We start from the raw sequence: 22958 nt of genomic DNA, 5'->3' as shown, positions 1-22958 counted from the left end.
CTCTTTTGGTCACTTAAGCATTTGTGGCAATGATTATTTATTATTTTAATAAGATTTTCTTTTTGGCCAGGTGTGGTGGCTCACGCTTGTAATCCCAGCACTTTGGGAGGCCAAGGCAGGCGGATCATTTGAGGTCAGGAGTTTGAGACCAGCCTGGCCAACATGGCGAAACCCCATCTCTACTAAAAATACAAAAATTATCCAGGCATTATGGCAGGCACTTCTAATCCCAGCTACTCGGGAGGCTGAGGCAGGAGAATCCTTGAACCTGGGAGGTGGAGGTTGCAATGAGCCGAGACCAAGCCATTGCACTCTAGCCTGGGTGACAGAATGAGATTCTATCTCAAAAATAAATAAATAAATAAATAAATTTATTTTTTCATCACCTAGCTAGAGCTTATATTCTATATAATACATATATTGAATATTGGCAGTATTTATGCGTTGAATTATAAATTTACGTGATCAGACAAAAGCAGAAGGACGTAAGAAGTAGATTTAGGTGCAGAAGAGGAATAAATGATACCTTTCATGTTAGTTTCTTTTGTAGCCATCGTCCCAGGGTCAGAGATAGAATATGCAAAATAACCATGTGAGAGGACTTTGCCTTTGCTTAATTGATTAGTCACCTTTTTTTTTTCCTTTTTGAATAAGCCTGTTTCTCTGATTTGATTTAATCTTTCAGACAGGGGAAAACAAAGGATGGAGTGGTCCAAAGCCTGGGTTTCCTGAACCAACAAATAATAGTAAGTTCTCATTTTTATGTTATCTGCACTTGGTGTTCATCAGTGGCTCAGTGACTAGCTGTCACTGGGATTGGTTGGGTCTATCTAGATCTGAGAGACTTTTATGGAGGGTACAAAGGAGTCCTGGTGTTTGCTTTCCTGGAACTGACAGAATAGCTGGAAAACTGAGACACAGATACACTTAACACAGTTAAACCATTGCAAACAGAGTGCCATTTAATACATGTAGTGATCACATGCTTTTTTAAAGTTGCCATTTTTATTGAAACAACATTATAAAAAATATAGAAATATAAAAATAATTTTCATAAGAAAAATAAGTAATTATAAGCTGATTATGCTGTCAGATCAACTTTCAAAGTTCCCAATTATTTTTATATGCACACAAATTTTTATATAATTATGATATGCATAAAATTTTATTGTGTTTTCACTTAACATTGCCTAAACATTTTTTTGCGTTTTGCTGAGTCATTAAAAGTTTAATATTTTATCAAGGTCACTAAGTGAAATGTCAGAAATGTAAGAATAAAATTGGTTAATTTTGTTCCACTTACAGTATTGTCAAACACTTAAAAAACAATTTCAGTTTACAGATTTTTTTCAAATGTATGTGATCAAGATATTTTGCATTGGACATTTAGACATTTTTCCTTAATACCCTCCCTCACTTCTTGAAAAGCATCTATTTCACTGAAGTGACCATTTTACTGTAAATCAGTGAATCAAAACATTTGGCTAGTGAAAACACCCAGTCTATCCCATTTCCACCCTATCTGTCTTCTTTACAACCTCTGGACACTGAAAAAGCTTAAATCTGTGAATTATCGTAATCCATGGTTTTAGTCTTTGATATTAGCAGCTCATCTGTTGATGTATAATGAAATTAGTAACAAATTCTTATCAAAATATGCTCATAAGAATTGAATTCTTGGATTATCAAAACTAGCCTCTTGAAAAGAATATTTCAGTGAGTTAATGGCATTTTGGGGTTGCTTTCTGGGAATAATTTAAATTAATGTGCTTCTGAGCCCTTGGCCTATATAAATAGTGGTGATAAATATGATGGCCTTAGCACATAGCCGAAGGAAAAAATGGAATCAGTTCAGGATTCCTGGAGTTTGTGTTCAGTTCATTTGATGTTTGAATATATTGCTTTGTAATGATTTGGTGAGGGAATGTAATCAACATGAAATTGATTGCAGTTTTATGTAAAGTACTTAGCACAGTACCTGTTTCCTACTAAGCACTTAATGAATGTTGATTTCCTTCCGTGCCTCCTCCCTCTTTTCTTTTATAAAAATGGTATTATTCTTTGTAGGCTTGCCAGAAATTCCATTCTTATGTTTTTGTCTGTCAGATGTTTTGTGCGTACATATGGTGACCAAGAATATATAGCTTATTATTGAATAATTACATTTTGGCACTAAATATTTTTTCAAAGAATATAAACATTATGTATTTCAATTAGTTATTAACTTGACAATTTTAACATGAAATCTCTTTATGGATAACCTGCAAGCTCCATCATTAAACAGTGATGTTTTGGCCCCTAGTTTTATGTGTTTGTTTTTTTTTAACTTACTAAGGGGTACATCTCATGGGATGACAAGTGGGGGATACTTCTGTCCTGTGCAGCTAGGGGAAGGAATATCACAAAGAGGCCAGTTTAAGTGATCAGAAGTATGTAAGAATGCATAACGGGTTTGCTTGAGACATAAAGTTAGAAGTGAGAAAACTATTTGAAGCCAGCTTAAAACTTAACCAGACGGTTAATGCTTTAGGAATTTCTGGTCTACAATGGTTCAGATTAAGCCTTTGAAATAAGAATGTTCTGTTATCCCTTCCCAGCTGTAAGGAGATAAGAAAGCTGCTCTAAGAGTTCTTCAAATGAACACTGGATTTGTCCCTTCCTCAGGTTACCATAGAGGATAAGGGCAGCCCAGCTCTGAAAAGTAGCTGTTTCATTCCCCAAGGGTTAGTTCTCACAAGTGAAACCTGAGTCCCCTTAAATGGCACTTAAATACAACATTAGGAGGAAGTTGGGCTGTGCTTAGGAATTGATCATTCAGATGATGGACCAATTAGCTGAAAATTAATTTAAATTCATATATTATGGTAATATTTAGGTTAACTTCTTAATCAGTTTCTTAAGTTTGAAATTGTATTCTAAATGATTTCTGTCCTGTGAAGAATACCAGAGTTAGCATTTTGCAGGCAAAGGTTAGAGCATGGCACATGTGGGGGAAGACAGGAATTTGAGATTGCCAGTGCTGGCCGCCTCACTGACATACTGTCTGACCTTGAACAACTCAATTTACATCTTATTATTCAATTTTCTCTGTTAAGAGTTATGCATACTAATTTATAATGTTGAGAATCTTTAATTATGTAACATTTATAAAATGATTAACCATCCTTGAATAACATCTGAAAAGGTAACATATTCCTTTGTGAAAAACACTATCATCATGAAATGGCAAGCTCACTGTGGTTTTTTGTTTGTTTTGTTAAACTCTACATTGCTTCAAAATTGTAGTTTTAAAGATCAAATTTTTAGCCACTCATTATTTGGATAAATAATACGAAATTAGCTTGGAACCGTAATGTACAAAAATGAAAAGAAGGGAATGCAGAATTGGAAAGGGGAAAGAAGGAATTTTAATCTGGCATAGCTAGCACCTAACTATAAGTAGACAAAAAACATTAATGTACATGTGCATTTAATTTTTGAAGTGAAAGATATTTTTTAAAAGACTACAGTCATAGGAAGCTGCTAACAATTACAACTAGAAAATAGTTTAAATGGTTTTGCAAGTGATTGTGATTACATAGCCTGGTTCCTCAATTTATTTTCCTTGCTTGATTGCCTGCAGATTTAAAATATGGACCTAATTTTTGGGTGCTGCTCAGGCTTTCTTCATTGCACTGAAATGCAGCAGAAGGTAGACTATTCTAAGTGTGTTTTTATCCTTTGAATCACTGTAATAGTTATGTTGAAGTATAGGAACACATAACTCTGTAATGTGAGGTTTATGTTAAGTTTAGCATGGGGCAATTTTGTGCTTGGTGTACACATAAAAAACTAGATTTTTACAGATGAATGACTAACTTTTTTAAAAAAAGATCGTGAATTTTAAAGATCTACTGATGGCTCTTGGAAAACTTTGTAAAATATTTAGATACAGTTCAGCTGATAATATCTCTTTTTGTATTCACATTCCATGTTTCTTATTAATACAGACTTTTACTTAAAAGCAGGTTCATAGTTTCTTAAAGGTGAACTGTAGCTTAATTCAAGATTGGACTAAGCTCAAAGGTATTCACTGGTATGTGCCGAATCCACCCACTAAAAGATTATTCGGAGCATTTTTCACATAAATATTTTTCCGTTAACCTTTTAAAAAGTTTTATTTAGCCCCTGTGAAATATGCTGGCACTTCTAGGTTCATTAGAGATGACCAAAGACTTGTGGGATGGGATAGCATTCTTATTGACTCTTTGGAATCTTAGTTGACTTACCAAGATTTTTGTCACTTTTGTTTCATATGCCTGTATTATTAAACACTGAACGTCCTGAAACCAGGAGGCTACCCTGTCCCAGTGATATGACATTGGGTAGATTGCCTGCTGGTTTCCCAAATGCTGTGTACTATATTTAGAACCTCTAGTGTTTTTTATTTTTTGTTGGGGCTGGGGAATGGGGGATAGAAGGGTGGTGTGTAAGTGTTGGACTTTTAAGGTAATAGATTGATATATACTTTCTTTAATAGTGTTTTGAGAGCGTTCCCTGAACAAATTCCCCTTGGGGTTCCCATAGTAGAAACCACTTTGTAGTGAGACAAAACAGTTGAAGCCAATTGGATGTAAATATAAAGCTGAGTGATCCAACTTAATTATTTATTTCGACATAAATAATGTGTTAGAAATGTAAGAATGTAGCCAGCTTTTAGTGGTCTTATTTAGAAGGATTGGTGGGTTACTTGTACTGGGCATCCCAGTCCCTGAATACCTGATTGCTTTCAAACAAAGGTCCTGTAAATAGAGGCCTATCTGAAGCAATTGGGAGCTGGGAACATACACATTCTCATTGCTGTCCATTTGAGACTGCAGGTAGAATTGCTCCTTCTCCCCTGAACACAGGAGGAAAGATCCAAATATTTCAGAATGATATCATCCTTCTTTTACATTGATGCCTGTATATTAGACCTACCTGAGTGGTGAGAAGCTATAGTCTTTAAAAAATTGCATTGACAAGAATTCTCCTTTCTTGCCTACTGAATCTAGGAAGGAAGATTAGAGGTAGTGTTAAGCTTGCCTCTGTTTTAGTCATACCAGTTGAGTCTGTCTTTAAAGGTCCATTGATTTAAAGGAAAAATAATCTGAAATTAGAAAGTTAAGTTTTTAATCAGATTAGCACAGATAACCCATGTCTTTCTGAAATATTCTCAGAAAAGATTTCATGAATTTAAATTGTTACGATTTTTAAAACTTGCTTGACTCATTTTTCCACATAAAAAGATATCAGATACATTTTTTTTTTAATGAGCATTTTTAGGATGTATTTTTTCATTGCAGTATGGTAGTGTTTTTAAGGATAAGAACAAAGGATGAAACCATAAAGTAAAAAAGATGGATTTATATACATAAATGCTAAAAACAAGTTCAAGGAGCAGCATAAGAAAATAAAAAGGCAAATGACAGCATAAATTGCAGCATAGCAACAAATAGAATATATGCAAAGGACACATAAAAGTCAATTTTTTTAAAAAAGGCAAACACTCCAATAGCCAGAGGTCTTAAGAAGACAATTAAAAAGAGCAGATAAGAAATCATGAAAAAGTGTTTAGCAATCAGGAAAATGCAGATTAAAGATAAATATTATGAAATTTCTGATCCACGCAAATTGTCAGGGATTTAAAAATGATGCTTCCAACTGTTGGGGAAATAGACTGTCACATGTTGCTGACAGGACTCTGACTTATTGCCATTCTGAAAAAATTATCCATGAGTGTACAGAATGTAGGCCCATGTCTTTCTAGAGCTTAACTAAACATATGGAAAAATAGAAGAGAATAGTTTTCCATAATGAACATATACTGGTTTTATAATCAGAAAAAAATCAAGAATATTTAAAATACTGACATTTACAAACTTTGGCCTGAAATGCACAATCTGACTGCATTTAAACATAAATATCTCTCATATATATATATATATATATATATATATATATTTTTTTTTTTTTTTTTTTTAATGAGATGGAGTCTTGCTCTGTCTCCCAGGCTGGAGTGCAGTGGCACCATCTCAGCTCACTGCAAGCTCCGCTTCCCGGGTTCACACCATTCTCCTGACTCAGCCTCCCAAGTAGCTGGGACTACAGGCGCCCACCACCACACTAGGCTAATTTTTTGTATTTTTAGTAGAGATAGGATTTCATTGTGTTAACCAGGGTGGTCTCAATCTCCTGACCTCGTGATCCACCCACCTTGGCCTCCCAAAGTGTTGGGATTACAGGCGTCAGCCACCACACCCGGCCATAAATTTTATATTTAAACAGCTAGGGAAGCAGAATTATCCATATACTGAAGTCTTAAGGAAACTTTTCTGAACATAAAGAAGAAGAAACATAGTTTTCCACAGTCTGAATGAAATTTCAGTTTCCGAAATGTATGCTGGAATTTAGAATATGTATTGTGTATTCTAAGAGGTATATGGGGATCAAAAGGTGTTTGAAATTAGTATTTTCAAAATTAGGAGCAGACCGTCGTAATGATAACACAGATAAATATCTTGCAGAAATTCAAAGTCGAAGTATTAAGAACTAGTTAATTGCTTTTCTCTGTTAGCAAAGAAACTGTACAATAAGCATAAGGAGAAAATAAAGGTAATGCTCCTAATTACTCGTTCAGTTTGTCTAGAAAGATGGAGTTTTATAAAATCTTAAAGTTATTACAATTTGTGAAGAAACATTAACTGCTATGATTTTTAAAGAAAAATAGGCAATGTTTGATGCATAACATATTTAACACTTATATAAGTTATGAAGCAAGATAATAAACACCCATGAACCCACCACCCGATTTAAGAACTAGACATTACTATACCTTCATCTTTGTTTTCCTCTTTCATATCCTCCATTCACTATGCTTCCCCTAGCAGAAGTAACCACTATCTCTGGATTTTATATGTAGTCGCCCTAACCTTTATTCCTCATAATTTCATCAAATAAATTTGAGTACTTATCAATATTTATTTAATTTTGCCTTTTTTTTTTAACTTTAGAAAAATAGCATCATATGGTGTATTGTCCTCTGGAATTCTGCGCCCCCACCCCCCCCACCCCGTCCCCTCTATTTAAGATTGCAATTTAATATTATTTTATTTTGTTACATAAAGTATTTCATCCACTATATGAATATCCTGTAATGATTTATCCATTCGTCTGTTGGTCCACAGTTGGGATATTTTCAGGATTTTGTGATTATAAACAATATTATGAACATTTTTGAACATTTCTACTGGTGCATATGTATAAGAGTTTCTGGGAATGGAATATGATATGTGTAAGTTCAAATTTACAAGAAATACCAGTTGTTTCATAGTGGGAGAGCCCTTCAAAGTATCTGATTTCCCATGCTGTAACAAGTAGAAATCTTTTATCCTTTTTTACTTTCAATTTCATTTTTGATAATGAATTTAGTTGAAATTTAGTTCAAATTCCACTATTTCATTAATTTTATTTTTCGTTTTCTATTTTTACTTGAGTTTTTGAATGGGGAAAAATTAAAAATATAAAAAGCTTTCTGTTTTTTTGGTCCTCATTAGTGCAGTGGCCACGCTGACCCTCAAGTAAGTAACTTATGGTTTTTTTTGTGTGTGTGTATTGTCTCAGAATTTATATATATAATTTATATACTTGTATATAAATGTATATACATTTTATACACACATATATATATACACACACACACAAACAAATTCAAATACATATTATTCAGTCCCCTAGCCTTTTGGACATGCTGTTCTACCCTGTTTTTTTTTTTCTTTTTCTTTTTTAAACTTAACAGTATGACCTGAAGATCCTTTCCTATTGATATGTATAGGGATTTATTATTATTTAATCAGTTTTGCACTGATGGATATTTAGATTCTTTATAGTATTTTCCTATTATTTGCCATGTAAAAACTTCATACATAAGTAATTTTACATATGTAGTAGCATATTTGTTGGAGAAATTCCTACAAATGGAATTACTGCATTACAGAGTATGTATCCTTTTAATTTTGATAGATGTTGCCATAGTACTGTCAGTAGACTCCAGTTTACGTCTCTACCATCAGTGTGGGAGATTTCCTGTTTCCCTACAGCTTCATTAACACAGTATGCCATCAAAGTTCTTAATCTTTGCCAATTTGATAGTTGAAATATAGTATAGTTTTACTTTGCATTTCTCGTATTGAGAATGAGACTAAATATGCATTTGGTAGATATATGAGCCATTTCTATACTGTTTCTGTGAATGACATAACCATATCTGTTGTCCATTCGGAAATTAGATTGATTCATCTTTTCTTTTTTTTTTTAAACTTGGTAGAACTGTGTATGTGCATCTGTGTGCCTTTATGACATGAAATTACTTTTTTGTTTTCTATGTTTATGATGGAATTTTCTTTTAAGGTTTGGTTTTTCTTTTTAATATATTTGAATGACATTTTAAAATAGCCTTTTATAGCATGTGTAATTTAGGTATAATTATAATACTTTTCTGATTCTGAAATTAAAATATTTATTTTTATTTTTATTGTATTTATTTATTTGTTTATTTTTTAATTATGCTTTAAGTTCTAGGGTACATGTGCGTAACGTGCAGGTTTGTTACATATGTATACATGTGCCGTGTTGGTGTGCTGCACCTGTTAACTCATCATTTGCGTTAGATACATCTCCTAATGCTATCCCTTCCCCAGCTCCCCACCCCATGACAGGCCCTGGTGTGTGATGTTCCCCACCCTGTGTCCAAGTGTTCTCATTGTTCAGTTCCCACCTATGAGTGAGAACATGTGGTGTTTGGTTTTCTGTCCTTGTGATAGTTTGCTGAGAATGATGGTTTCCAGCTTCATCCGTGTCCCTACAAAGGACATGAACTCATCCTTTTTTATGGCTGCATAGTATTCCATGATGTATGTGTGCCACATTTTCTTAATCCAGTCTATCATTGATGGACATGTGGGTTGGTTCCAAGTATTTGCTGTTGTGAATAGTGCCGCAATAAGTATATGTGTGCATGTGTCTTTATAGCAGCATGATTTATAATCCTTTGGGTATATACCCAGTAATGAGATGGCTGGATCAAATGGTATTTCTAGTTCTAGATCCTTGAGGAACTGCCACACTGTTTTCAATGGTTGAACTAGTTTACAGTCCCACCAACAGTGTAAACGTGTTCCTATTTCTCCACATCCTCTCCAGCACCTGTTGTTTCCTGACTTTTTAATGATCGCCATTCTAACTGGTGTGAGATGGTATCTCATTGTGGTTTTGATTTGCATTTCTCTGATGGCCAGTGATGATGAGCATTTTTCCCATGTGTCTGTTGCATAAATGTCTGCTTTTGAGAAGTGTCTGTTGTCTGTTCATATCCTTTGCCCACTTTTTGATGGGGTTGTTTGATTTTTTCTTTTAAATGTGTTGAAGTTCCTTGTAGATTCTGGATATTAGCCCTTTGTCATGTGGGTAGACTGTAAATATTTTCTCCCATTCTCCCAAACAGGCAACAGGTTGCCTGTTCACTCTGATGGTAGTTTCTTTTGCTGTGCAGAAGCTCTTTAGTTTAATTAGATCCCATTTGTCAATTTTGGGTTTCGTTGCCATTGCTTTTGGTGTTTTAGTCATGAAGTCCTTGCCCATGCCTATGTCCTGAATGGTATTGTAGATTTTCTTCTAGGGTTTTTATGGTTTTAGGTCAAACATTTAAGTCTTTAATCCTTCTTGAATTAATTTTTGTATAAGGTTTAAGGAAGGGATCCAGTTTCAGCTTTCTACTTATGGCTAGCCAGTTTTTCCAGCACCATTTATTAAATAGGGAATCCTTTCCCCATTTCTTGTTTTTGTCAGGTTTGTCAAAGATTAGATGGTTGTAGATGTGTGGTATTATTTCTGAGGGCTCTGTTCTGTTCCATTGGTCTATATCTCTGTTTTGGTACCAGTACCATGCTGTTTTGGTTACTGTAGCCTTGTAGTATAGCTTGAAGTCAGGTAGCGTGATGCCTCCAGCTTTGTTCTTTTGGCTTAGGATTGTCTTGGCAATGCGGGCTCTTTTTTGGTTCCATATGAACTTTAAAGTAGTTTTTTCCAAATCTGTGAAGAAAGTCATTGGTAGCTTGATGGGGATGGCATTGAATCTATAAATTACCTTGGGCAGTATGGCCATTTTCACGATATTCATTCTTCCTATCCATGAGCATGGAATGTTCTTCCATTTGTTTGTGTCCTCTTTAATTTCGTTGAGCAGTGCCTTGTAGTTCTCCTTGAAGAGGTTCTTCACATCCCTTGTAAGTTGGATTCCTAGGTATTTTATTCTCTTTGAAGCAATTGTGAATGGAAGTTCATTCATGATTTGGCTCTCTGTTATTGGTGTATAGGAATGCTTGTGATTTTTGCATGTTGATTTTGTATCCTGAGAGTTTGCTGAAGTTTCTTATCAGCTTAAGGAGATTTTGGGCTGAGACGATGGGGTTTTCTAAATATACGATCATGTCATCTGCAAACAGGGACAATTTGACTTCCTCTTTTCCTAATTGAATACCCTTTATTTCTTTCTCCTGCCTGATTGCCCTGGCCAGAACTTCCAACACCATGTTGAATAGGAGTGGTGAGAGAGGGCATCCCTATCTTGTGCCAGTTTTCAAAGGGAATGCTTCCAGTTTTTGTCCATTCAGTATGATATTGGTTGTAGGTTTGTCATAAATAGCTCTTATTAATTTGAGATGCATCCCATCAATACCTAGTTTATTGAGAGTTTTTAGCATGAAGGGCTGTTGAATTTTGTCGAAGGCCTTTTCTGCATCTATTGAGATAATCATGTGGTTTTTGTCTTTGGTTCTGTTTATATGATGGATTATGTTTATTGATTTGTGTATGTTGAACCAGCCTTGCATCCCAGGGATGAAGCCCACTTGATCATGGTGGATAAGCTTTTTGATGTGCTGCTGGATTCGCTTTGCCAGTATTTTTTTGAGGATTTTTGCATTGATGTTCAGCAGGGATGTTGGTCTAAAATTCTCCTTTTTTGTTGTATCTCTGTCAGGCTTTAATATCAGGATGATGTTGGCCTCATAAAATGAGTTAGGGAGGATTCCCTCTTTTTCTATTGATTGGAATAGTTTCAGAAGGAATGGTACCAGCTCCACTTTGTACCTCTGGTAGAATTCATCTGTAAATCCGTCTGGTCCTGGGCTTTTTTCAGTTCGTAGGCTATTAATTATTGCCCCAATTTCAGAGCCTGTTATTGATCTATTCAGGGATTCAACTTCTTCCTGGTTTAGTCTTGGGAGGGTGTATGTGTCCAGGAATTTGTGCATTTCTTCGAGATTTTTATTGTATTTGCATGGAGGTATTTATGGTATTCTCTGATGGTAGTGTGTATTTCTGTAGGATCGGTGGTGATATCCCCTTTATCATTTTTTATTGCGTCTATTTGATTCTTCTCTCTTTTCTTCTTTATTAGTCTTGCTAGCAGTCTGTCAATTTTGTTGATCTTTTCAAAACAGCTCCTGGATTCATTGATTTTTGGAAGGGTTTTTTGTGTCTTTGTCTCCTTTAGTTCTGCTCTAATCTTAGTTATTTCTTGCCTTCTGATAGCTTTTGAATGTGTCTGTTCTTGCTTCTCTAGTTCTTTTAATTGTGATGTTAGGGTGTCAATTTTAGATCTTTCCTGCTTTCTCTTGTGGGCATTTAGTGCTATAAATTTCCCTCTACATACTGCTTTAAATGTGTCCCAGAGATTCTGGTATGTTGTGTCTTTATTCTCATTGGTTTCAAAGAACATCTTTATTTCTGCCTTCATTTAGTTATGTACCCAGTAGTCATTCAGGAGCAGGTTGTTCAGTTTCCATGTAGTTGAGTGGTTTTGAGTGAGTTTCTTAATCCTGGGTTCTAGTTTGGTTGCACTGTGGTCTGAGAGACAGTTTGTTACAATTTCTGTTCTTTTGCATTTGCTGAGGAGTGCTTTGCTTCCAACTATGTGGTCAATTTTGGAATAAGTGTGATGTGGTCCTGAGAAGTACGTATATTCTGTTGATTTGGGGTGGAGAGTTCTGTAGATGTCTATTAGGTCTGTTTGTTGCAGAGCTGAGTCCAAGTCCTGGATATCCTTGTTAACTTTCTGTCTCGTTGATCTGTCTAATGTGTACAGTGGGGTGTTAAAGTCTCCCGTTATTATTGTGTGGGATTCTGAGTCTCTTTGTAGGTCTCTAAGGGATTGCTTTATGAATCTGGGTGCTCCTGTATTGGATGCATGTATATTAGGATAGTTAGCTCTTCTTGTTGAATTGATCCCTTTACCTTTATGTCATGGCCTTCTTTGTCTCTTTTGGTCTTTGTTGGTTTAAAGTCTGTTTTATCAGAGACTAGGATTGCAACCCCTGCTTTTTTGTTTGTTTGTTTTCCATTAGCTTGGTAGATCTTCCTCCATCCCTTTATTTTGGGCTTATGTGTGTCTCTGTATGTGAGATGGGTCTTGACTCTTTATCCAATTTGCCAGTCTGTGTCTTTGAATTGGAGCATTTAGCCCATTTACATTTAAGGTTAATATTGTTTTGTGTGAATTTGATCCTCTCTTTATGATGTTAGCTGGTTATTTTGCTCATTAGTTGATACAGTTTTTTCTAGCATCGATGGTCTTTACAATTTGGCATATTTTTGCCATGGCTGGTACCGGTTGTTCCTTTCCATGTTTAGTGCTTCCTTCAGGAGCTCTTATAAGGCAGGCCTGGTGGTGACACAATCTCTCAGCATTTGTTTGTCTGTAAAGGATTTTATTTCTCCTTCACTTATGAAGCCTAGTTTGGCTGGATATGAAATTCTGGGTTGAAAAATCTTTTCTTTAAGAATGTTGAATATTGGCCTCCACTCTCTTCTGGCTTGGAGAGTTTCTTCCGAGAGATGTGCTGTCAGTCTGGTGGGCTTCCATTTCTGGGTAACCTGACCTTTCTCTCTGGCAGCCCTTAACATTTTTTCCTTCATTTCAACTTGGGTGGATCTGACAATTATGTGTCTTGGAGTTGCTCTTCTCAAGGAGTATCTTTGCGGTGTTCTTTGTATTTCCTGAATTTGAATGTTGGCCTGCCTTGCTAGGTTAGGGAAGTTCTCCTGGATAATATCCTGCAGAGTGTTTTCCAACTTGGTTTCATTCTCCCTGTTACTTTCAGGTACACCAATCAGTCGTAGATTTGGTCTTTTCTCATAGTCCCATATTTCTTGGAGGCTTTGTTCATTTCTTTTTACTCTTTTTTCTCTAAACTTCTCTTCTCACTTCATTTCATTCATTTGATCTTCAATCACTGATACCCTTTCTTCCACTTGATCAAATCAGCTACTGAAGCTCATGCATGTGTCACATAGTTCTTGTGCCATGGTTTCCAGCTCCATCAAGTCATTTAAGGTGTTCTGTACAGTGTTCATTCTAGTTAGCCATTCGTCTAATCTTTTTTCAAGGTTTTTAGCTTCTTTGCGATGAGTTCAAACATCCTCCTTTACCTCGGGGAAGTTTGTTGTTACTGATCGTCTGAAGCCTTCTTCTGTCAGCTCGTCAAAGTCATTCTCTGTCCAGCTTTGTTCCATTGCTGGCCAGGAGCTGCATTCCTTTGGAGGAGAAGAGACGTTCTGATTTTTAGAATTTTCAGCTTTTCTGCTCTGGTTTCTTCCCATCTTTGTGGTTTTATCTACCTTTGGTCTTTGATCATGGTGACGTACAGGCGGAGTTTTGGTGTGGATGTCCTTTCTGTTTGTTAGTTTTCCTTCCAACAGTCAGGACCCTCAGCTGCAGGTTTTTGGAGTTTGCTGGAGGTCTACTCCAGACCCTGTTTGCCTGGGTATCACCAGCAGAGTCAGCAGAATAGCAAATATTGCAAAATGGTAACTGTTGCTGCCTGATCCTTCCTCTGGAACCTTCATCTCACGGGGCGCCCGGATGTATGAGGTGTCAGTCGGCCCTTACTGGGAGGTATTTCCCAGTTAGGCTACTCAGAGGTCAGGGACCCACTTGAGGAGGCAGTCTGTCCATTCTCAGATCTCAGACTCTGTGCTGGGAGAACCAGTACTCTCTTTAAAGCTGTCAGACAGGGACGTTTAAGTCTGCAGAAGTTTCTGCTGCCTTTTGTTTAGTTATGCCCTGCCCCAAGAGGTGGAGTCTACAGAGGCAGGCTGGCCTCCTTGAGCTGCAGTGGGCTCCACCCAGTTCAAGCTTCCTGGCTGCTTTGGTTTTTTTCAAGCCTCAGCAGTGGCGGACGCTCCTCCCCCAGCCTCACTGCCACCTTGCAGTTTGATCTCAGACTGCTGTGCTAGCAGTGAGCGAGGCTCCGTGGGCATGGGACCCTCTGAGCCAGGCACAGGATATAATCTCCTGGTGAGCCGTTTGCTAAGACTTGGAAAAGCGCAGTATTAGGGTGGGAGTGTCCCGATTTTCCAGGTACTGTCTGTCACAGCTTCCCTTTGCTAGGAAAGGGAATTCCCTGACCCCTTGTGCTTCCTGGGTGAGATGATGCCCCGCCCTCCTCCGTGGGCTGCACCCACTGTCTGACAAGCCCCAATGAGATGAATCTGGTACCTCAGTTGGAAATGCAGAAATCACCTGTCTTCCGCATTACTTACGCTGGGAGCTGCAGACTGGAGCTGTTCCTATTTGGCCATCTTGGAACCTCCAATCAAAACATTTCTTTTAAATTATCTTCTGGAACTTCTATAGTTTCATTTTTTGAAATGTTGAAGTCTTGATCCGTCTGTTATTTATACTGAAAGTATGGACCCAACGTTATTCCCCACTGCATTGAGACTTCACTCTTACCATATACTAAGATTATGAACTTGGCATTATTCCAGACTTTCTGTTCTCCTCTGTTCATCTAACTATTTATGTGCCAGTTTTAATCGTTGTCTTTTTTTTTTTTTTTGAGACAGGGTCTCGCTCTGTTTGCAAATCTCTGTCAGTTGTGCAGTGGTGTGATCATAGCTCATTGCAGACTTGAACTCCTGGGCTCAAGGGATCCTCTTGCCTCAGCCTTTCAAGTAGCTAATTCTACAGGGACATGCCACCACACCCAGCTTTTTTTCTCCCCCACCCCCGCTAGAGACAAAGTCTTGCGGAGTTGCTCAGGCTTGTCTCAAACTCCTGGCCTCAAGTCGTCCTGCCTTGGCTTCCCGAAGTGTTAAGATTATAGGCATGAGCCACTGCACCCAGCTTAATCATTGAGTGTTTCTTGTGTTTTAACGTGAGTCAGGTTAAAGCAATGTGTGTTTAAACAAATGTGAATAAAAATATACTTGGTCTATAATCTTCTTACACATACTACATGGAGTACAAGTAATTGAAAAGACAAAAATCTCCTTGCTTAGCAACAGAAATAAGAGGTGTGAGAGTAGTCAAAGCATCAATTATGAAGCACTAAAAGAAGCAACAGGGAGCTAACTGTATGGTTGAAAACTATTAAGGTTCAGGAAGGCAGTGTGGATAGTTTCCCTAAAACTTATTTGTGTAATGTTAATGTATCATTCATTCTTTCGTTTGTTTAGAAAGTATTTATTCACTATATTGTACCCTTTTTGATACTATTGATGATTTCAGTAGTTTTTAAAGATGAAATTGCTTCTTGAAAGACGAGTCCATATAGAAGATAAACACCACCATCCCACCCAACTCCCCACTCCCCCCAACCCAGCAAGTAAGAAAAGGTGGGATGCCTGTAATCCCAGCACTTTGGGGGCTGAGGTGGGCAGATTACTTGAGGTCAGGAGTTTGAGATCAGCCTGGCCAACACGGTGAAACTCCATCTCTACTAAAAATACGAAAATTTACTAGGCATGGTGTGGCACATTCCTGTAATTCCAACTACTCAGGAGGCCTAGGCAGGAGAATTGCTTGAACCTGGGAGGTGGAGGTTGCAGTGAGCACAGTTGTACCACTGCAGCCTGGGCCACAGAGTGAGTGAGACTTCATTTAAAAAAATAAAAAATAAGAGACAAGTGTTATTTGAAAAAAAATATCAATTTTTTAAATCTTTGTTTTTTTTTGGTTTTCTTTTGAGGTGGAATTTTGCTCTTGTTGCCCAGGCTGGAGTGCAATGGTGCAATCTTGGCTCACCACAACCTCCGCCTCACGGGTTCAAGTGGTTCTCCTGCCTCAGCCTCCCGAGTAGCTGAGATTACAGACATGTGCCACCATGTCTGACTAATTTTGTGTTTTTAGTAGAGATGGGATTTCTCCATGTTGGTCAGGCTAGTCTCGAACTCCTGACCTGAGGTGATCTGCCCGCCTTGGCCTCTCAAAGTGCTGGGATTACAGGCCTTTTTTTTAAATCTTAAAAAGCAAAGCATATAGCGCAGTATCTGGCATTGTTGGTGCTCAGTATTTGAGCAAATGAAAGAATTACATTTTCACTTTTTCCCCCCGCTGTATTAATGATCTTTTGAGTAGTTTATAACATATAACAATTAAAATTCTAGGAATTTATGTATCATCCAGACCTGAGATACTCAGCGTGTTATTGTTGGACTCAATATAATAATGGTGAATAATTAGTATTTCAGCAACCTAATGGAAATAATACAGTTATTCTTAGTAGATTGCTTTGCTTTGGGTTAGAATTTTATTTGAATTCAGACCTCAAGATATTCTGAATCTCAGGTTGGCAGTCTTGGAAAAATGATTTATTATTACTTAATAAATGCAGTCTGTCTGAAAGACAGATCTTTTAAGTATGGTATGCATAGAAGAAAAACAACATAAGGAGTCCTAGGTGTGAAAAGGTTGGAGAATGTCCAGCCTCATGTTTTATATACTGTAAAATTGAGACTCAGTTGTTTTTATAATAGGTCTAAAGACACTCTTATTTAAAGGTAGTGAAGACTTGAACTCATGTCTTCTGACTCCAGAGTCTCTGCAGTTGCCACTAGACAGCACCTTTATTTCTAGATATATCATTTGCTGATAATTAAAGGAAAAAAAGAGAATAGTGTTTTTAAGAAATTCCACTAAAATTAAGTATGCATTATTTTGAAAGAATGTTTTATATGTCATGTACCAGGATGTTTTATAAAACATTTAAGATGTTTTATTACATGGAAAATGTTCAAACTATTGTTTCAGATACCAGATTGATATTTGGGTGGATCATGTAAAAACACTAAATGGCTGAGAAACTGTGAAATGTTTGTTTTAACTATTATTACATCAGTGACACAGCCATCTACATTACTTGATTTTTCTTAAGATTTAAAAACTTTAGTAATAGTCAAATTTAAAAAACATTCAACAGGCTTTTTGGGTGATGTTATTCAAGTGTGTTCTTTTATTCCAAGCTTTCTGGTTCGTGTTAAGATGATTGATAGATTATTAGAGCCGAAAGAGATTTTCAAGTTCCTTAAGACTAATTCATTTTACAGATGAAGAAAACGTGATAAGGAGAATATCTGCTGCCTCAACTGAAACCCAGTTAGCTGGGCTCTAGTCTGCTGCATTTACCAATGTACTATTGTTGTTTTTACTTTATTACATTTTGTGTTAATACAGAACATTAGACTTCTTTTTTTGCTTTACCATTAAAAAAAATTAATTACAATAAGTTCTTAACATCATTGATAGGTTCTTAGAAACCACTACTTTAAGTGAAATGACATATAACGAATCAGTTTTACCATAGGTTGATTGATATAAACAAGAGTTAAGTTCTTATAACATATTTGTGATTAGAGAAATATCACCAAACTTCTCAATAAAGACCCAAATTGCAGTATTAAACATTGAAATAAATAATGAGCTTACACTTACAATTAAGAAAGTTTAATAAAAACAAGATAATTGTTTACTCAGTGTGAGTGACGGCAGTCATAGTGGTGGTGGGTTAAATCGAAGAATAAATGTTTGCAAAGTGAAAGTTGTAAGGAGTACTTCCTACCACCACTCAATTCAAAAGCAGACAATAACAAATATAGTGGGCTCACTGAACTCTTTCATACTGCGTTGTTTATTGTGCATTTGTATGATCTATTCGTCTGCTGTAAAGACATACCTGAGACTGAGTAATTTATACAGAAAAGAGGTTTAATTGGCTAATGGTTCTGCAGGCTGTTTAGGATTTTGCTTCTGGGAAGGCCTCAGGAAGCTTACAATTGTGGCAGTTGCCAAAAGGGAAGCAAGCACATATTCACATGGCCAGCAGGAGAGAGAGAGCAAGAGGTGCTACACACTTTCAAACAGGCAGATCTTGTGAAAACTCTATCAGGAGAACAGCAAGGGGGAAATCCGCCCCCATGATTCAGTCACCTCCCACCAGGCCCCTCCTCCAACACTGGGAATTCCAATTCCATATGAGATTTGGGTACAGACACAAACCAAACCCTATTATATGATTATCATGCATTTTACAGATTTTAATTTTACATTAATTTATATTCATTCATTTTCTAACCCACTTATTCCAATTCAGGATTGAGGTTGGTCAGAGCCTATTCTAGCAGCTTAGGGAGCAGAGGCAAGAACCAACTCTGGACAGGTGCCATTCCATACCAGGACACGTGTGCGTGCATGCGTGCATGTGCACACGTGCACACGCGCACACACACACACACACACAACACTCATACTGAGACAACTTAGACCTGCCAGTGAACCTAATGTGCATATGTTTTAAATGTGGGATGAAACTGGAGGACCTGGAGAAAACCTATGCAGATATGGGCAGAACATGAGAACTCCACATAAGACAGTGGCCCCAGGTGGGATTTGATTTTTTTCTCATCAATATTATAACAAAATGATGTTGAACAAAACAACATTATTTGAGGACCCACTGAGTATATTTTCTTTTTTTTAACTTTCTTTTTTTAAGTTCAGGGGTACACGTGCAGGTTTGTTATATATGTAAACTGTGTCATGGGGGCTTGTTATACAGATTATTTCATCTGCCAGGTATGAAGCCTAGTACCTGTTAGTCATTTTTCCTGATCCTCTACCTCTTTCCACCCTCCACCCTCTACCCTTCGATAGGCTCCAGTGTGTGTTGTTCCCCTCTATGTGTTCATGTGTTCTCGTAATTTAGCTCCTATTTATAAGTGAGAACATGCAGTATTTGATTTTCTATTCCTGTGTTAGTTTGCTAAGGATAATGGCCTCCAGCTCCATCATGTCCCTGCAAAGGATATGATTTCATTCTTTTTTGCAGCTGCATAGTATTCCATGCTGTATGGTACCACATTTTCAACAAATGGTTCTGGGAAAACTAAATATCCCAGCTATTCAAAATATACTGGCTCTGTCAGCATTCCAAGTGAAGGAAGACAAAAATTAGTCCTTTGGGAAGCCCTTCAAAACCTAAAATGTTGGATGCACGTTCTACTCATCTTTACCCCAAGGGAGAAGTTGTGATCTGGAATGCTGTCTCTTGGCACTAAGCTATGTGGCACTAAGCTATGCTGACTTAGGGGGCTGCTGTGGGTAAAGTGAAATTGTTCTTAACATGTTTCAGTGTGGCCGTTCTTGGCTTTGTGCTCCTCTGGGGTACTGCAACTTCTTAACTGGATTCTGGAATTCTCAAAAAGGTATTTTGGTTTGTATGTCATTGTTAAATCAATGTATGAGTGAGGAATAAGGGCTGGGACTTCCTGTTCTACCCTCTTGTTGGTGTCACCCAAGACTTCTTTTTTATTAAACTTTTTATTTTGATGGCCAGGCATGGTAGCTCATACTTGTAATCCCAATGCTTTGGGAGGTTGAAGTGAGAGGCCAGGAGCTTAAGACCAGCCTGGGCAACATAGCAAGATCCTGTCTCTACGATAAATTAAAATATAATTAATAAAAATTTTATTTTGAGAAAATTGTTGGGAGGTTGAAGTGAGAGGCCAGGAGCTTAAGACCAGCCTGGGCAACATAGCAAGATCCTGTCTCTACGATAAATTAAAATATAATTAATAAAAATTTTATTTTGAGAAAATTGTAGATGCACATGCAGTTGTCAGAATTAATACAAAGAGATCCTGTGGACACTTTACCTTGTTTATCTCTGGTAACATCTTGCAGAACTGTAGTAAAATATCACAACTAAGGTATTATTATAAATATGATACAGAACAGTCCTGTCACCATAACAGTCCCTCATGTTGCGCTGTTATAGCCATACCATCTCCCCCACCCCCAACCCTGGATTGAGTGGAAATTCTGGTCCCCATATGGTCTCCACTGACACCATAGTGAGGTGACCTTGTTCCCACTAGTTCTGATTCTCCTTTATTCTCTCCTGACACCACTCCAGCACGGAGGGGAGGGGGGATCCTATTACTGCTAGGTGGGGATAGTAGTTTAGTCTCCCTACATGATCTCCACTGACACTACTCAGTTTTTTCTGACACTACCACATCAGGGAAGTTGGGGAGACTTGTTACAGCTTTGCAAGGGTGAAAGTCCCTCTCTGCCTTTGATACATAGATAAAAGTGGGAGAACAGGTTTTTTTGTGTGTATTTGGCTGGACTAAGGTGTGTTTTGTCTAAATTTTCTTCCTTGCTAGGCTGCTGCTTTCCTGGTTCTAAAAAGTGAATTTATTTTTACAAGAAAATTTAAAAATTGGATAAGTACTTAATATGTATATTTTTTACTTAAAATATATAGTTTTTGAGATGGGGTTTTGCTGTGTTGCCCAGGCTGGTCTTAAACTCCTGAGCTCAAGCAGCCCTCCTGCCTTAGCCTTCCAAAGTGCTAATTGTAGGTGTGAGCCACTGTACCCCGCTCAGTACTTAATGTTTATACAGTTCCAGTTAGTTGTGTTTATTAACAGTATTGTGGAATCTTCCATAAGTTTCTGAATAATATATAGACTAATTTGTAGTAAATTGTTAAATCATAATTAGATCATGTAAGGAGAATCGTAAGAAAGTGTTTTGTGGGTTAAGTTCTTTCATCCTAAGGCTGTGCTTAAGTTTTTCTTTATGTGAACCTAATATTTGAAGTTACTTTCTTCCCACAAACAGAATTGTGAAAATGGCAAAGTGCATTATTTTTACATTTTTCCCAATGGGTGGTTTTACAATGAGAACATCTCAATCAGTCTGTCTCTCTCTTTCTGTCATTTTTAAAGAGACAGTGTGTCCAGGCTGGAGTGCAGAGATGCCATTACAGCTCACTGCAGCCTTGAACTCCTCTGCTCAAGGGATCCTCCTGCCTCAGCCTCCTGAGTAGTTGGGACTACAGGTGCATGCCACCATGCCCAGCTAAAGTTTTAATTTTTTGTGGAGACAGCTCCTTATTGTATAGCCCAGGCTGGTTTTAAACTTGTGGCCTCAAGTGATCCTCCTGCCTTGGCCTCCCAAAGTGTTGGGATCACAGGTGTGAGCCACTGCACTGGCCTCCATCTTTTCTTTTACTATGAGAGGAGAGACTGAGGTTCATCAAGCCTAGAAAATAGGACTGAAATGAAGAAATGAAAAGTTCAATATCTTGACGGTTTCTTGTCTCTATCATGGTGTTAGAATATTTCAAGAATCCAAATGCCCAGAACTTCTTAAATGTATAGATACAAGAACAGTAGTTCTTGGTTTGTTATTTGTTTTACTACTGAAAGGTAGTTATACGTGCTGACTGTAGCCAGATGCCTGGATACTGGCCCCAACACCTGCCACTTACTGGCTGTGACTTTAAGCCAGTCATATTACCTGTGTTTCAGGGCCTTTAAGTGTAAAATGGGGATATTCATAGTCCCTACTTCTTGGGGGTCATTGTGAGGATTACTAAACTAATATATGCAAAGCATTTGGAACAAGCAATAGGAATCCTGGCAGAGGAGTGTTGTGGTGCAGTGTTTGGAAGCTGTTGCGGTAGACATTTCAGTATGTGTTTCTTCCTGCTGAGAGATCAGGTCACTTGTGTCATATGTCAGACTTGTTTAATCCAATTTTTGGTGTTTTTCTGTCTTAGGGAAATCATAACTAATGGAGTTTTTCTGAGAAGAAACAACCAAGGGTGATCTTTATTTTATGAGCAACATTTTAACCCCACTTAAATAAACTAAAAGTTGAAGATGACTCATTATCCTCACAAGCTGCTCTCAAACATCATTTTCACAGCAACTTTTTTGTCTTACTTGGTAGAAGTAGTCACAGTGTGTCTTTATTGAAAAGCTGAGCCTTGAAAAGAATTTCTACTAAATAAGCCAACCAAGTGAAATCTTCCTTATTATTAAGATGAGTGGTGAATGTGCTTCTGGGGAATTCCTGAACTCCCCAATCACTTCCATGCACCATACTGACTCTGAGTCATATACAATGTGCACTGCCCTTGTTGTGAAGTCAACCTATTTCAAACTATTTAGCGGCCCTTGTATCACTATTAATAACGCCTGTGCCAGACTGTTCTTTGATTTGCATGACTCATTTTGGGCTCCAGAATCTTATTGTTAAAGAAAATTTCTGGCAAAAGTGTAAATTACTACATTTGTGTAAGGTTAAAAAAAAAAAGATGATTGATGAATTTATTCACCGTACCCAGGTTCATATTCTTTGTTATCACATGCTTTTCATTTTCCTGTTTTAAAGAAAAAATAGCAGCCAGTCCTGAATTTGAAAACTCACTCGCACTTTTATTTGACTAAGGTACAAGCTTTCCAAAGGCATTTCCCAGTTCATCATAAATTGATCTTTAAAACATTTTTGAAGAACCTTTATTGCTGTTGTTTCTGTTCATTTTTAGTGTTTTGAGGAATATGTATTATTTACTATTTTGTATTCCTCCTCCTTCCTCTCGGAGGTATGCTGGATGCTGTATCATGACCTGGGATTCTGCCTTTTTGGGGGCAAGACTGGACTATGTGCATTTTCCCTGTGGTACTGTGTTCACCAAAAGGCAAACATATTCCTGAAAAGTTCTTTGTCAGTAATTTTATTAATAAACATTCACCAAATTAAGAACCCTTCACATACATCATTATGTTAAATGTAGCAAAAAAAAAAA

General features: G+C 37.3%; 1 protein-coding gene across 14 annotated transcripts in view; it reads left to right on the top strand.

Moving 5' to 3' along the window:
* Nucleotides 1–22958, top strand: part of STAU2 (staufen double-stranded RNA binding protein 2) — a 333819-nt gene that overhangs the window by 170989 nt on the left and 139872 nt on the right. For all 14 annotated transcript variants that reach the window (XM_008000887.3, XM_008000875.3, XM_008000893.3 and 11 more), the window contains one exon: nt 686–746. In XM_008000887.3, the coding sequence (XP_007999078.2) occupies nt 686–746 (61 nt within the window). The remainder of the gene's footprint in view (nt 1–685; nt 747–22958) is intronic.

This window comes from Chlorocebus sabaeus, chromosome 8, assembly GCF_047675955.1.
Source record: "Chlorocebus sabaeus isolate Y175 chromosome 8, mChlSab1.0.hap1, whole genome shotgun sequence".
Taxonomy (NCBI): domain Eukaryota; kingdom Metazoa; phylum Chordata; class Mammalia; order Primates; family Cercopithecidae; genus Chlorocebus; species Chlorocebus sabaeus.
Note: the sequence above shows the minus strand (reverse complement) of the source record. Positions and strands in the feature narration are given on the sequence as shown.